Genomic DNA, 13999 nt, shown 5'->3' with positions numbered 1-13999 from the left:
TACGTACCAGTTGACCCAATCTACAACCTCACGCGTCGCAACACAAGGCACATGTAAGCTTGAAGATCTGCTATTTATTTTCCAAATGTTTGCCCCCAGAATAGGGTTTGTCAAGTCAGAGAATTAGCATTTGTAGTTATTTATAATAACCACAAAAAAGGTTGGGGTTTGGCTTCCAAACGGGTGTAAAAAGAAGTAAAGCAGGAAGCTCCTTGAACGCAACAAACTATTAGGAATACCAACAAAGTCGCCCTTTTACCAACTCGCTCTGGGCGTGCAACCGGCGGAACTGCTCAGCCTGGTATGCCTAAAGTAACCTATAAGTAGTAAAGTATGTTTAAAGTAAACGGTTAAACCTACCCGTAACCTCAGTAAAACGGTGCCAAAAACCTAACCCTATTCCTAAACTTAACCACAGTAAAACTATGCCTAACCCTAAACTTATTTCTAACCTTATTCTCAGTAAAACAAAATAAATACAAGAACTGTCGCACCGAGCGGTCGGCGTGAGGTCAGCGGAATAAAACGAGGGCGAGATGGATGGATTATGGGCGACTGTTATTATAACTATTCAAGTATGGCAGAGTTCAAACACTTTAAAAGCAACATACAGGCAATGCATTTTACCTAGAGCTGTTCCTCAGGCAGCATGCTGATGTACTCTGCACTACTTTAATAGCACTAATAAGTAGTTTAATGGATTCAAAGAGCTTCTTACTTTGTTATAATTGTCGTGTCTTTTGCTGTTAATTTGTAGCATGAGTCAAAGAGAAATTCTACATGAGCTTTCTGTCACTTTGGCATCATTGGAAAAAGCAGCTCTCTATCGGCGATTCTTCCGTTCCCTTTTAGAACCATCCTGTCGTCATAAACGGAGACTGTGCCGAAGGCGTCACTGTCAGGCGGGGTCTCGATCACCCCCTCTAAAGTGAGGTAGTGCACTCCTGAATCTTTGTCCCTGTGGTATCCGCCGTCGTGGTCATGGCCAGCCATGAAACACACCACGCTGCCGTGGGAATGGAGAATCTCCAGTAGTTCATCGTAGTTCCAGGCTAGACAGATGGGATCCGTGGAGCTGGGGTGTACAGGGAGATGACCTGTCAAAAATAAACCATTTGCAATGTCACCATAAAGCCTACAGTGGGGACAATACACCCTTGACATTTCAACATGCCATGCCATGGAATTGCAGAACTTGAGATTGGGGTAAAACTTAGGCTATGACTTATCAAATTATTATTGATATAAACAGCTGTAGTGTAGATTCTGTCTTAACACAAACATTAAATGCCTTTGACAATGAATGGATAATTTACGTCATATGTGTCTGAGCAAACCGGCTGTCGGTGGAAATGGAAACCCTTGGACAAAAAGGGATTATTGCACCTCCACGGATAGCATGGGTTAGCAATAGCATCTTTGTCTCTACAAGCTCAGGTTTCACGGAAATCCAGTGTGTGGCCGACGAGTCCAAAGCTATAGTTGTTTTGGGGAATGCTCATTTTACATCACTGAACATGCTGCGTATACGCAATTTCAAAACGGGTGGTACACAGGACATTGTTCGATGTAAAACGTGCAATCCCCTAAAATAACTTTGCTTGCATGCCTGGTGATTATGAGCACCTGCAGGTAATGCAGGTGTAATGCACAGAAGAACACTAGAAGAACTCATCACTTCACTGAGTGTATTGACAGATATGCTTATATAACAACATAACCCTCTCCCTGTGTGAAACCAGAGCTTGCAGAGACAACTTAGAGAGTAACTCTTGTTGTTGTCTGTAGAGGTACAATATTGCTGAGTTTATCATCATTAAATACAATCAGTCTTTTCTTTCTCACAAAGAGGGCTGTCAAAGGAAGAAATTGTTTTCGCGTTCAGCTCAGAAATGAAACGATAAACATACTGTTTGTAACACACTTACAGTATGATATTGTCTCAGTTTTCCTACTTTTGTGTGGACTGTGCTCATTGTGAAGTTTACGTTGTTGTTAATTGATAGTTGCTTTTTATAGATGCTTTTTGTTCCGTGGCTTATAATGCCAATGCCGTAAGGCAGTGATTTTCAAACGGAGTATGGGGTAACACGTACATGGAAGAATGAAAAAGAAGAGTGTGCGTGTGTGTGTGTGTGTGTGTGTGTGTGTTGAATTAATTCATATACAAAGTCTAAAGTGCACTTACTGACAACAGTCACCCTTTCACTTCTCTCATCAGCCAAGGTCAGAACTGTGTCCAGCCAATCCAGTTGCTCTTTACTGAATCCACCGTTGAACTTCACAAACCTTCTCTCCAGACCCTCAGATTCTTGGTCAAAAAAGAAGAAAGCAAAACAAAACATGCAATCTTTCTCTGAATCAGGGTAAGGGTCTTTGTAGTCTCTCAAGACAGACTGTTCTGTTTTCCCGAATATTTGACGATGGGATTCTCAGATTGGGGTCTTTGGGACCAGTGGCAATATTGGCACAGAGGAGGGTGATCACTGGCATAAGTGTGAGATAGAGCATTTTTGGTTTAAAATGGTAGTCAAAGAATATTTTAAAAGGGAAAAGATGAATAATTTCCTTCGGTAAAGTATGTTATTTGTATAGGCCAGTCTATCTATCTATCTATTTGATGGTGATCCTTACTAAACACAATGCATTATTAACTCATTCATAAGCGTGCATACCTGGAGGATGGTTAAGGTCTTCATTGTCATTGTGTTGCTTTAAAAGTTTCAGTGCATTACTGTATTGCACACTTGACTCCTCTCTCCCAAGAAGGCTCACATCATAGGCGTCCAGCACAACGAACCTGAACTTGGGGACTGGGCTGAAGTGGTAGGCGTAGATGCCGTCCGCCTGGAGGCCACCCTGGCGGTCACTGACACACTCGCAGTGGGCCGGTCTGCTGTTGAGCCGCGAGCGGAACAACGTGTTTCTGCTGAAGTTGTAGAACTCGTGGTTCCCCCAGACATGGTGCACCTGGACGGGACTGGAGGAGAACTCTCTCATCACGGTGTCCAGGGCTTCGTCGGACGCCTCGTGCCTCTTGTTGAAGCCGTCTATTATGTCCCCCAGCTGGAGGGTGAATCTCGGCGTGACAGCTGACGTCGACCACGTGTGCTGGGCGTTTCGCAGGAGCTGCAAGCTGTTCCTGTAATAGCGTTTTCTCGTGTGCTTATAGTTGAACCCGTCATCGATGTCCGCGTACTGGATGTCTGCTATGACTCCGAATGTAAACAGTGGCGTTCTTTGAGCCGGCGGCGCCGGGCAGCTGTCATCCATTCTTGTTACGTTATAAATGCCACTGTGTTTCCTGATTGAGTAGCCTGCACAATAAGACTTAACCAAGTAGCTTCTCAGAGTCCTGTTAACATGTTGGAATGCAGCCAGTACGCCTGTTGTGAGAACAAAATCGTACTTTGTAGCACTACTACTGACCAGATACAGCTGGACAGGTGACAACAATCGAAACTAGTAACTACAGTCAAATATAGTATTCATCCCATAGCAGGGAGGGACGGTTCAGTCTGGCTGTGAAGCCTGTGATTGGCTAAAACACATGGGCAAAAAAACAACAACAACAATAAAACGACTCATATCGTGTGCGTTATGTCATTGCCGGTGGTCTATGGTTGCGTAGCCGTTACCCCACAACCAATCAAAGCGGGATCGTCCCTTCGGGCTATGGACTCTAGTGTAGACTGTCTGTTGCATACTGTAAATGGCATTCACGAACATCCTTGTAGCGTTGTTCCTGCGCATAGGTGAAATTTCTTTCTTTCTTTCTTTCTTAATACAGATGTTTTTAATGGTGTATGTCTGTCTAAAATGTGTACATAAGAGACTGTTAGTGTTTACACTCAGAGTGTTTCGCTTTGGGTCTTTTCAAGCCTTAGTAAGGGGGATGTGGTGTAATGTCATTACCTGGGCGAACACATTAATGATGACGTCATACTAGAGAGCGGGGATGGGGTTTATGCGACAAGCTATACCTACTTGTAAACACACGTTGATTCATGCTCTGCAAACTATCGTTCAGTAAACTATATTACGCAAGCTCTTGTAGTATTCCTTGCCTCTAACAAAGAACACAACAATAACAAACTGTAAAAATATGTATTGTTCACAGTTTGAATTAACTATAATTGTATTGTTTTTATTATGTTTTTTATTATAACTATTAATTCAAACCATGCATTCATACCAGTCATATCCTCCTTACAGGCGGATTATGCAACAATGGGCCCCTGCTGGCTGCTGCACAGACTTCTAAAAGACCCCGGCAGGTAGTACTTGCAGTCAACACCACAAAGATATTTCTCTCTCTCTCTCTCTCTCTCTCTCTCTCTCTCTCTCTCTCTCTCTCTCTCTCTATATATATATATATATATATATATATATATATATATATATATATATACAGGTATACATAAAGTATTCTCAATTGTATCTACACTACAGCACACATTCCATTGCTGTTTTGCATGCCCCTCTAAAGTCCTAAACTGGCAGGATAAACATGCCCTTGTCTTATAAAAGGTATAATGGTTTCTTTATTGCAACATCCACAAAGTGTATGTTTAGGCTATCCATCAGTTCACAGTAGACGTTTGAGGTTCTGTTATTGACATTAATTCCATGACTACGCCCTTTAATAATAAATGCAAAGTTAACAGTGACAATTCATGCAAATGCTCTGGCTAAAGGCCTCCTGAGCTATGCCACTTGCCTGGGCCCGTGCGGTAACCCAACCGTGCTTAAAACACAGGCTTTTCTCCAGGAATTAATAAAGGCTTCACACTTCACAGGGTGTAGGCTAATAATTGATAGGGGAGGGGAGTCATGTATTAGGTAATGAAGTGTCCCTTTAATATTTTGTCCCCATACTTGCCATACTTGAGTTTTTTTTGTAATATAGACTTACTTTTTGTAAATTTGTTTTAAGGTGCTGCAAGTGATATTTACTAGTTACAATGTTATTGCAGCTCATTATAAAGTGTTTACTTAGTTTGTTCAGTAACGGCTGTTAGAACAGCAGTTCTAACAAAAAATATGTTCAGAACTCCTTTAGCAGCTTCTGGAATCGAACCCGGACACGCTGTCAGGAAAAGCCTATGTAGTATGCACCTTAACCCGTTTCAACAAATGTCAGTGTTTGTAAAATCACATTTTGTTTGACAAAATGGCAATTACGACGCGTAAGTTCGTAGATCGGCTGTTTTCACCAAACATTCACCTGTTTTTGCCAAAGATCTGCTTATTTCCCTGGATTGTTCACCCAGTTTAGGAACGCTAGGATTCATGCGGCTAAGCAAATGCTGTGTTCATACGGGCAGTTGTGCAAAAGATGCAAAGCTACAGTGTGTTTGTAGCTGTTGCAGCTTTTGCAGCAGCTTTTGCGTTGTAGCTTCACGTCACCGACTTCCATTGACAATGAATGGTAGACTGCGTCTTTGCGTCTGCCCGTGTGAACGCAGCAAAAGAGTTAAACTTAGAGCTCATCGTGTATATTGGGCATGAAATCCATGCTTTGTTTATGGCAAGCAGCAGGGGTGATGAACTCCATGAGGTATTCACAGGGACTGGGCTCCGAGGTGGACTTAAGTACTGTATCCATTCCACAGGTTAACGTCACGGTGGTGGATCTGTCGGGACCTTCGACGCACCCTGTTCCGTGATCATACTTCATCACAGAGTAGATGTCACCATCAGGTCCCGCCCAGGATCCCCAGGATCCAAGGTTGGTGGGTCCTGCGTATTTGGGTTTCTGGGACACGCGGTTGAATGGACATAACTTGTAGATGTACTCGCCGGACGAGAACTCGTAACACTGGCTATATAGGTACGAAAACTCGGCACTGGGCCCAAAGTCAAGGGAAAGCTCCTTCTCAAGTCTCCCGACCTGATCACGCAGTTTTCCGAGAGCTCTCTCTGCCTCCCCAAATTCATCCCTGGATTTCTGAGCGGCATCAATAAGCTTCTGTGTATCTCCGTTATAGGGTGGCATTGCCCCATCGTCCTCCTTCTCACGAGTGTGCTTAGGAGGAGGAATCTTCTTCTCATTCTCGTCATGCTCCTTGGTCTCGACCTGCCCATCCAATGGGACGTCATCCTCGGAGTGCTTCTTCTTCGGAGGAGGAGGAATCTCCTCATCATCCTCATCCTCATCATCCTCGTCATATTCCCTAGTGTCGTCCTGCTCATCCAATGGGGTGTCAGCCTCAGGTTCCCATGGTTCTTCTTCATCATCATCATCATCATCATCGTTCTTCTCGTCCAATGGGATGTGATCCTCAGGGTAGGGTTTAGAGTGGTCATTGGAGACTGGCTCCTTGGCCTCCTCCTGGGGGACCTCTGCTGGCGCTGTGCTGTCTGCCTGGGTCTCTAATGGCACCGGGCTGTTTGCCTGGGCCTCTACTGGCGCCACATGGGGAAGATACTGGAGAACCAGTGTGTTTTCTTTGAAGCTGCTCCACACCGTCTGAAATCCCGCTATGTCCACCTTGTCGAAACCCCCCAGTAAGCCCCGAGCCTCTTTCAAGGACCCGTCCACATTTGGGTCAAGCTCTATGTGAGACAGAAGCTCTGCCACTGAGACAAAGTCATCCGCATTATCGTCCAGTTCCAGAAAAGCCTTGGCCATCCTAGCCCTGTCCTTCTCCATCCGAATGAGCACTTTTTGATCTTCCCAGGCCTTCAGATGCTGATCTTTAGGTTCTTTTTCTGCTTTCTCTGCAGTCTCCTTGGCAACTGACAGAGCCTCCACCGTTTCTTCCACATTCTTCCTGCTAGCCTGAAGCACTTTTAGTTTGCTCTGTTTTTCTTCCTGGTCCTTCTTGGCTTTAAGTACAAGTTGCTGCTTAAGAAGAAAGCCTTGTTTAGCTACGTGTGCTTTCTCATGCAGGACCTGGAGCTCTTTTCGCCCTAGCTCCTTGCAGGTGTTCTGGCAAGAAGCTTTGCTGTTATATTCATCCGACGTGTCACAGCAGTCACAGATCCCATCATTGACACGGGAGGAAGGAATGACGGCAGGTCGGAAACCTACATTTGCGCAGTGGAATCTGCCACTGGGGCAAGCGGCTGTGCCCGGCTCATCAGATCCGTCCTTGCAGTCACAGTAATCGTCATTGACTCTATCAAAGGAAATGGTACGAGACCCGTCCAAGCAAGTAAAAGGTTTATTCTCCTCGTAGAACTGTACCTTTGATGAAGGAACACCTCTGGGGCGCTGAACCTCTAATGATGAGACGGCCCCCACAATGAGCAGGAACAGTAAGTACCTGCTAGACATGATGAAGAGCGTTAGCCGGCTCTGGCTATAGTATTCTCAGAACACCCCTTGTTTTGCCAGTTAGAGAAAGCCTCTCAACACCTGTTGAACTGTGAACTTGTTAATATGGCATGGCTCCTTGGATACTACTGTCCTTGAAGAGGGTCTGTGTGAGTGGCTAATCTTGCGGATTAAAGTGGATTGTCTACTGATAAGTGGCAAAATGTCTTGTGCACACCGCCATCAGTTCAAAGACGTATCTCAAATATATTGATGGCTGACATCATGGCATGGTGTCATAGATTACTGACATCATAGATGACAAGATCATAATAATGAATTGCATTTTTATATCGCTTTTCCAAGTGCTCAAAGCGCTTTACAATGGTTCATTCATTCATTCATACATCGACGCCAGTGTCCTCACTTCCCACATTCACACACCAATGGTGGCAGGCTCACACCGACCAACTCATTGCAGGCAATGTAGGGTTCAGTGTCTTGCCCAAGGACACTTCGACATGTGGACAGGAGGAGCTGGGATTCGAACCGCCGACCCAGGGATCATTGGACGACCTGCCGCAGCCGCCCTACAAATCATAGACTGACCACATAGAAGCCACACCATCATTATACCCTGTCTTGATAGTAGACACTACAGCGGGATGCCGGCTGACTAAATTCATCTGTGTCTGCTATGTCTGTCCTTTGCATGTCTCGAGAACCATTCAGTAACTCGTCTTTAAACATTGTGGCTATTTTGCAAACAAAGGAAGACTCCTTCCGCACCAGCATTGTGGAGGTTCTGCCTATGATGAATGACATTGAAAACTTGCCTCCACTGAATCCTTGTCTGCCAATAATCACTGCGTTCCTCAGGGTATCATTCAGTGCCTCCATTTACAATTTAGACATTTAGCAGACGCTCTTGATCCAGAGCGACTTACATTTAAGCAAAAACAAAAGCATGGCATACATCACATATATAAAAAGTAGTTATCATGAATCATGTATAAACTAAGAACGTAACAGTGGAGTATCTATGTCAACTATACATACTATACTATTATACATGTGTACTATAAAGTGCTATGACTACGTAACGAGCTATAAGTCTGTCTAAAATACTCTCTAAGTCGACATAAAATGCTATCTAAGGGGCTAGTGGGCTAGGGCAAGTGCTACGGGCCACGGTGGAGTCTGAAGAGGTGGGTTTTCAGACTATACGGCGGAAGATTGGGAGTGAGGCTGCAGACTGTGACGGGAAGTGCATTCCGTAGTTTTGGAGTCAGGAGGGGGAAGAGTTTGGGACGTGTGGAGCGTTGTTGTCCCGGCGTGTCAGCAGACATTCGGTAGAAGAGAGGCCTCTCAAAGAATGTAGCGTGTATCCCGCTTGTGAAACCTCCTGTTTATGGTGGGAGCACAGAGCCTGGCGGCTACCAGTACCAGTACCAGCAGAACCAGGAGCACAGGCAGGACATGCGGGGGGTTCCTGAGGCCTCATCCTGCGTGTGTTGCTTGTACTGCCCCCGCCTCCCTGTTGTAGGTGTTCTGGCACGGAGCGCCGCTGTTATATTCATCCGTCGCGTCACAGCAGTCACAGATTCCGTCGTTGACGCGCGAGGAAGGAACGAAGGCCGGACGGCAACCTGCGTCTGCGCAGTGGAAACTGACGTGGGGGCAAGCAGCTGTGCCCGGCTCGTCGGAGCCGTCCGCGCAGTCACAGTAATCGTCGTTGACGCGATCGAAGGAAATGGTACGAGAGCCGTCCGAGCACGTGAACGGTTTGTTGTCCACGTAGGACTGAACCTTTGATGAAGGAACACCGCGGAGGTGTTGAACCTCTACTGATGAGACGGCTCCCACAGTGAGCAATGCCAGCAAGTACACACTGAACATGATGATCATCACGAACGGGTCAGACTGGGCCAGCGTTGGCTATATAGGTACAACTATTCTCAGAGCACCCCTTGTTTTTCTATGTTCACACTAGAGTGCAAAACTGTAAAGCCCGTACGACACGACTCTTTGGTAGGTCAGGTTTCCCCCATGAATATGTCTCTACGTTTTAGAACTAACATTTTATACGGGAGCCAATGAAGTTTGGAAGATTGGGCTGATTTCATAGTATGATGTCATACTGTAACTATACTGTCCACATGACGTCCGAGATCCACATACACATAGAGGCCTTGTCGTCACCCAGCTGTCTTCTTAGTAGACAGTATAGGGAGATACTGACTGTTACTTTATATAATGAAACTAATCTACAAATTCCACAAATCCTTGTGTATCAAAGGTGGCACTATGATTGGGAAAGACCTTCTCGCTTTAATCACCTGTCCGACCAGTGACAACGATCGAAGTGGCCCGCTGGTCACTTCCATTTAGTATTTTCTGGGGCATGCACTGGAAATGAAAGCGAATGTGATCTGACTAAAAGCCTGCCATCTGTTCTCTCATGCAGAGTCCTGACTCCTGGTGCAAATGTGTCATGTGTCGACTACAATCTTACAATGATCCAGAGATGCTGTACCAAGATAACTCTGTATTCATACTACACTGTGTCTATCTGATCTCCCTGGTGTAGTGTAGTGCCTCTGTGGCTGGCAATGGTCTCCCATTCTTCTGCTGATTCCTTCCTTGAGCAACAGTTGTGCCCTGGCAGGCTGCCACAGATGTATAACAGAAGCTTGGAGACATTATTGTCTGTACTATCTATCATGTATATACTGTGCCACTCTGATGCTCTCTCTCCAACCACATACATACAATAAAAAGCAAGGCTTTTGCACACCTACAGGTGCATAGGTGTAGCCATAGGTTGAAACGTTGCTGTTTCCCTATTAAAAGTTTCACTGCATTTGAAGACGGGTGTTTGTTGTCATTGTCAGGCCTCTAGCCTCAAAAGGAGGGCGTGTAATGTCATTCCCAATGTAATGAGAGTGGCCCCCTATACAAGGAGGAGGATTTCTCAGCTGGAACTTCTGGTGACTACATTCTTTGGTTCCATTGTTATGTGGCTGTGATAGATTGAGCCGCGTGTAAAAAAAAAAAAAAGAAATCAACTGCCCATTGTTACATTGCTGTGATAGATTGAGCTGCATGTAAGGAGAACAATTTGTTTTTGGCACACACACATTGCTAAGGGGAAGATTTACAGAGTCTTCTGTATCCAACGGAGGGAGGTACAGTATAAGAGTTGATTTGAATGAAAATTGAGACAACTTAATAGAGCTAACTTTATCGTTTCAAAGGTCGAGAAGAGGATTGAAGTGTAGCCCACGAACAAGCCATTTGATGCCAAGACAGCAGTGTGATCCCAAGGTATACCCTAATGGAAATATCCTAAAAAAACGGGGTCGTATTATAATCGGGGACTATAGACTATTTGACATTCAATGTTCTTTTCCCACAAATGAGTCATGAAAAATCATAACCAGAGTCTTATATTCGGGACAATACGGGTGCCTTAAGTAAGCTTTGATGGAGACAAAGTATTTGCTATATTGCCAAGATTAATTTCAGTTCCTGTATTGAATTAATTCATTGGATGACACCAGTGTGACATTCTCCGAGGTGATACAGGCCCTTCAAGAGGCTGACCAGCAGATGCTGAACACCGGAAGACAGAAGAGGAGTCAGTGAGTCAACTCTCTGAACAAGGCCAACGTCCAGCTAGAGCCGCATTGTTGTTCAAGACCAATTGCCCTGCAGAAAACCAAAACATACACAGTAAGTCCCAGTTCAATGGATCATTTATATTTATTGCCATGGCCACTCCGGGGCTCCGTACTAACGCTATTGTGCTGTGAAACTGTATTGGGTCTGGAATTCATTGGCACAGATTAACAACATTGAACTTTCTCATAAAAAATATCCGACCAGAGATAAAAGTACAAAGTCAGCCTATATTGTGCTACAGTAGTGGCCTTATGACAATTCATTGATTGCATAGATAATTGGCAAATTAATGTTAATTTCCCACTTGATATATAATTTCTACAATAGAAACCCTTGTAGGCCTATGTGGACTGCCTGTTACGGTCTGACAAGCCGATCCAGAGAAGACACCTTAACAGATAATATCTTTCAAGCCAGTAGTGTGTGTGGTTCTAAGCCCCTAACTTATATCCAAATCCTCCATGGCCTGTGTGCGCACGGTTTGAGTCTAATTTGAGAAACTCTACTGTTTGTAGAGATCAGGGCAGATCCTCGGGAGAATTCCTGCTGACATTTGCGCTATGGGCTTCCCTACAATATCTAAAATGGATCCCCCTCTCCGATGTCCAGCAATCCACACACACCACCTAAAGCTAGCATAAGATCAACGGATTAAGCATGATTGGGGCCCATAATCAAAAGGCAATCTTTCACGGATGCACCATGATGCCATTAGTAATTCCGTGACGCATTTTACTTTAATTGTCTTATTCAGACATACTGTGTCATCGCTGTTGGGCGGAAAACATACTTTTCAGGGAATGGGAAAAGATAACCTGTTCCAATGAATCCAATGTAGTTATTATTTAAGTTCTTGTCAATAGCCTACTTTATTTTTCATTGGTTAAATACTCATGAAGACAGACAAACTTAACAACTTTAAACTGGACTGGCAAGTCCACAAACTCTCTGTTGAGATTGAGCTTGTAGATTGGCTGCTGTGTCTACCTTTGCGCGCCACAGGCATACGGCAAAGTATACACTTCTATGGCATTAATTAAAACATGAAATATGGGCATACAGGACTTCTGGCCGACAGTGACAATAGTATCGGCATCCCTGAGTCTTCATCACGGCAGGAATTTCAATCATCCGGGTGGCTGATTGAAACGTAAGCCTCACATGGAATAATAATAATAACATCTGCAAGTCTTACATACTGATCACACTGAGATCATTTCAATCAGGCCTCCAGCTGGGGGTGTTCATTTAACTCACAGGGTCAAATGACCACTCGGGTTTTTTTTTGTTTTGTTGCAGTGTCGTTGAGGATCAATAACATTGTGCGGTGTTTTTCGAGGAGTAGATTCTCATTCTAAAAATAAGCCTAAAATGAGATAAATGTCACAGAACAAATTCGGGGAGTGGCTGGGGGTCTCTCCCCATGCCCAAAACGAGAGGAGGAATTTAAACAGAGGGCTAGATTAACGGAATAAAAGAGGCCCCCGATCCCCTGTCCTTTCAATTGCTGTTGAAGCCACAGAGCTACGAGAGTGGTGAGCCTTATGTTTGTGATTACAATAGGGGTCATTTATGAATGAATGATGTCATATTGTAGGCTACATTACTTTACAGTTTGCCTTTATCTCATTATGATATTTCCTCAGAGCACTAGCAGAAATCATTCCAACGAGACGACACGAGTCAAGGTGGGTAAGTGATGTTTCTTCCATGTTATGTTTTTTTAAGTATTAGTAGGCTTATGAATTATGATATACAGTGCAATGTGTACATAATTGTTTCAGTAATAGTCTGTCACATAGAGATGGGATGGGATGGTTTAACCGACATGTGTGTCACTAACCATTTAGGAGGACTAAATAACCAAAGTTAACCGAAATTAAGTCATATAAAATAAGTGAAATGTGAACAGAATAAGAATGGAATAAATCACTTAAATATAATCTATATATATAATATAATATAATATAATCTTTTTCCTCATACGATATTTTACAATGCCTAGTAAAGAAAAAGAATCACACTTGTGTGAAGTGAGGGGCGCTCTTATCATCATACATCATCCGTATCATATAGACGTTTAACCGCCCACATTCCACAGGTTAAACGTTTACAAGAAAATCACACCCGTGTGAAGTGAGGGGCGCTCTTATCATCATACATCATCAATGACGTAACATGTCGATTTGCTCAGACACAATATGACGTAAATATTCCGTTTTATTGTCAATGGGAATTGAACAAAAATACCGATTTGCTCAGACACATATATGACGCAAATTCTCCAGTCCTTTGTGTAGGACGTAAATAGCCGAGTTGCTCAGACAAAATTAATTCTGGACCATTCATGGCATTTAATGGTTGTGTTAGGACAAAAATCTACACTATAGCTGAATATAGGCGCCCCTTAAAAATCACACTTGTGTGAAGTGAGGGGCGCTCATCATACATCATCACATTCCTGCTCAGCCAATCAAATCATCACAAAGGTCATTCCGGCCAGTCGCTTTCACAACAAGAGCCCCATAATACATTTATCTTTTGTCATTCTAGATCATTACCATAATTCGTAACCATGAGTACGGATGCAGAGATGGCCATCTATGGGGAGGCGGCCATTTACCTCCGCAAGCCGGAGAGGGAGAGGATCGAGGCTCAGAACAGGCCGTTTGACGCTAAGACGGCCTGCTATGTGACCGATTCAAAACAGCTGTACGTCAAGGGGAACATACAGAGGAGAGACGGTGACAAAGTCACCGTCAAAACCGCTGCGGGCCAAGTGAGTGATAGTTGAGCCATTGATGAGCACTGCGTGTTACTCTGAGAGTTAAATGAATACTGAGGATTTTACTGTGTGTGTGAGTGTGTGTTCTCCAATGCCCTTTTCTGAATCAACTCTTGTTTCTCCTGAGTCAAGCCTGTCAATTTTTATTTGGGAACTCTGATTCTAGTGTAAAATAAATGGTAAATGGTGCATTCACATAGTGCCTTTATCCAAGGCGCTTTACATAGATTGTGCATTACATTCACCCATTCACACACACACATTCATAC

At 44.0% G+C, this 13999-nt stretch overlaps 3 protein-coding genes across 3 annotated transcripts in view; 1 reads left to right on the top strand and 2 right to left on the bottom strand.

Moving 5' to 3' along the window:
* Positions 1–145: 145 nt before the first annotated feature.
* adprm (ADP-ribose/CDP-alcohol diphosphatase, manganese-dependent) lies at positions 146–3463 on the bottom strand. Its single transcript, XM_080789785.1, has 3 exons — positions 2676–3463; positions 2189–2311; positions 146–1097 (listed from the first exon to the last, which is right to left on the bottom strand). The coding sequence occupies exons 1-3, from the start codon at positions 3271–3273 to the stop codon at positions 793–795; spliced, it is 1026 nt and encodes a 341-aa protein (XP_080645911.1). The 5' UTR covers positions 3274–3463; the 3' UTR covers positions 146–792.
* Positions 3464–5482: 2019 nt separating this feature from the next.
* LOC308333649 (glucosidase 2 subunit beta-like) lies at positions 5483–7282 on the bottom strand (the record flags this gene model as incomplete). Its single annotated transcript, XM_080790105.1, has 1 exon — positions 5483–7282. One exon carries the CDS (start codon positions 7280–7282, stop codon positions 5483–5485), a length of 1800 nt encoding a protein of 599 aa, XP_080646231.1.
* A 6238-nt stretch (positions 7283–13520) lies between these two features.
* The window catches only part of LOC308332719 (myosin heavy chain, fast skeletal muscle-like), a gene marked incomplete at its 5' end in the record, with an annotated part of 28625 nt that continues 28146 nt past the window's right edge, over positions 13521–13999 (top strand). The window contains one exon of the mRNA XM_080788754.1: positions 13521–13724. Within this exon, the coding sequence (XP_080644880.1) occupies positions 13521–13724 (204 nt within the window). The remainder of the gene's footprint in view (positions 13725–13999) is intronic.

Source organism: Protomyctophum bolini (assembly GCF_963924005.1).
Source record: "Protomyctophum bolini genome assembly, chromosome: 18".
NCBI lineage: Eukaryota > Metazoa > Chordata > Actinopteri > Myctophiformes > Myctophidae > Protomyctophum > Protomyctophum bolini.
This window is presented reverse-complemented; position numbering and strand designations above follow the sequence as displayed.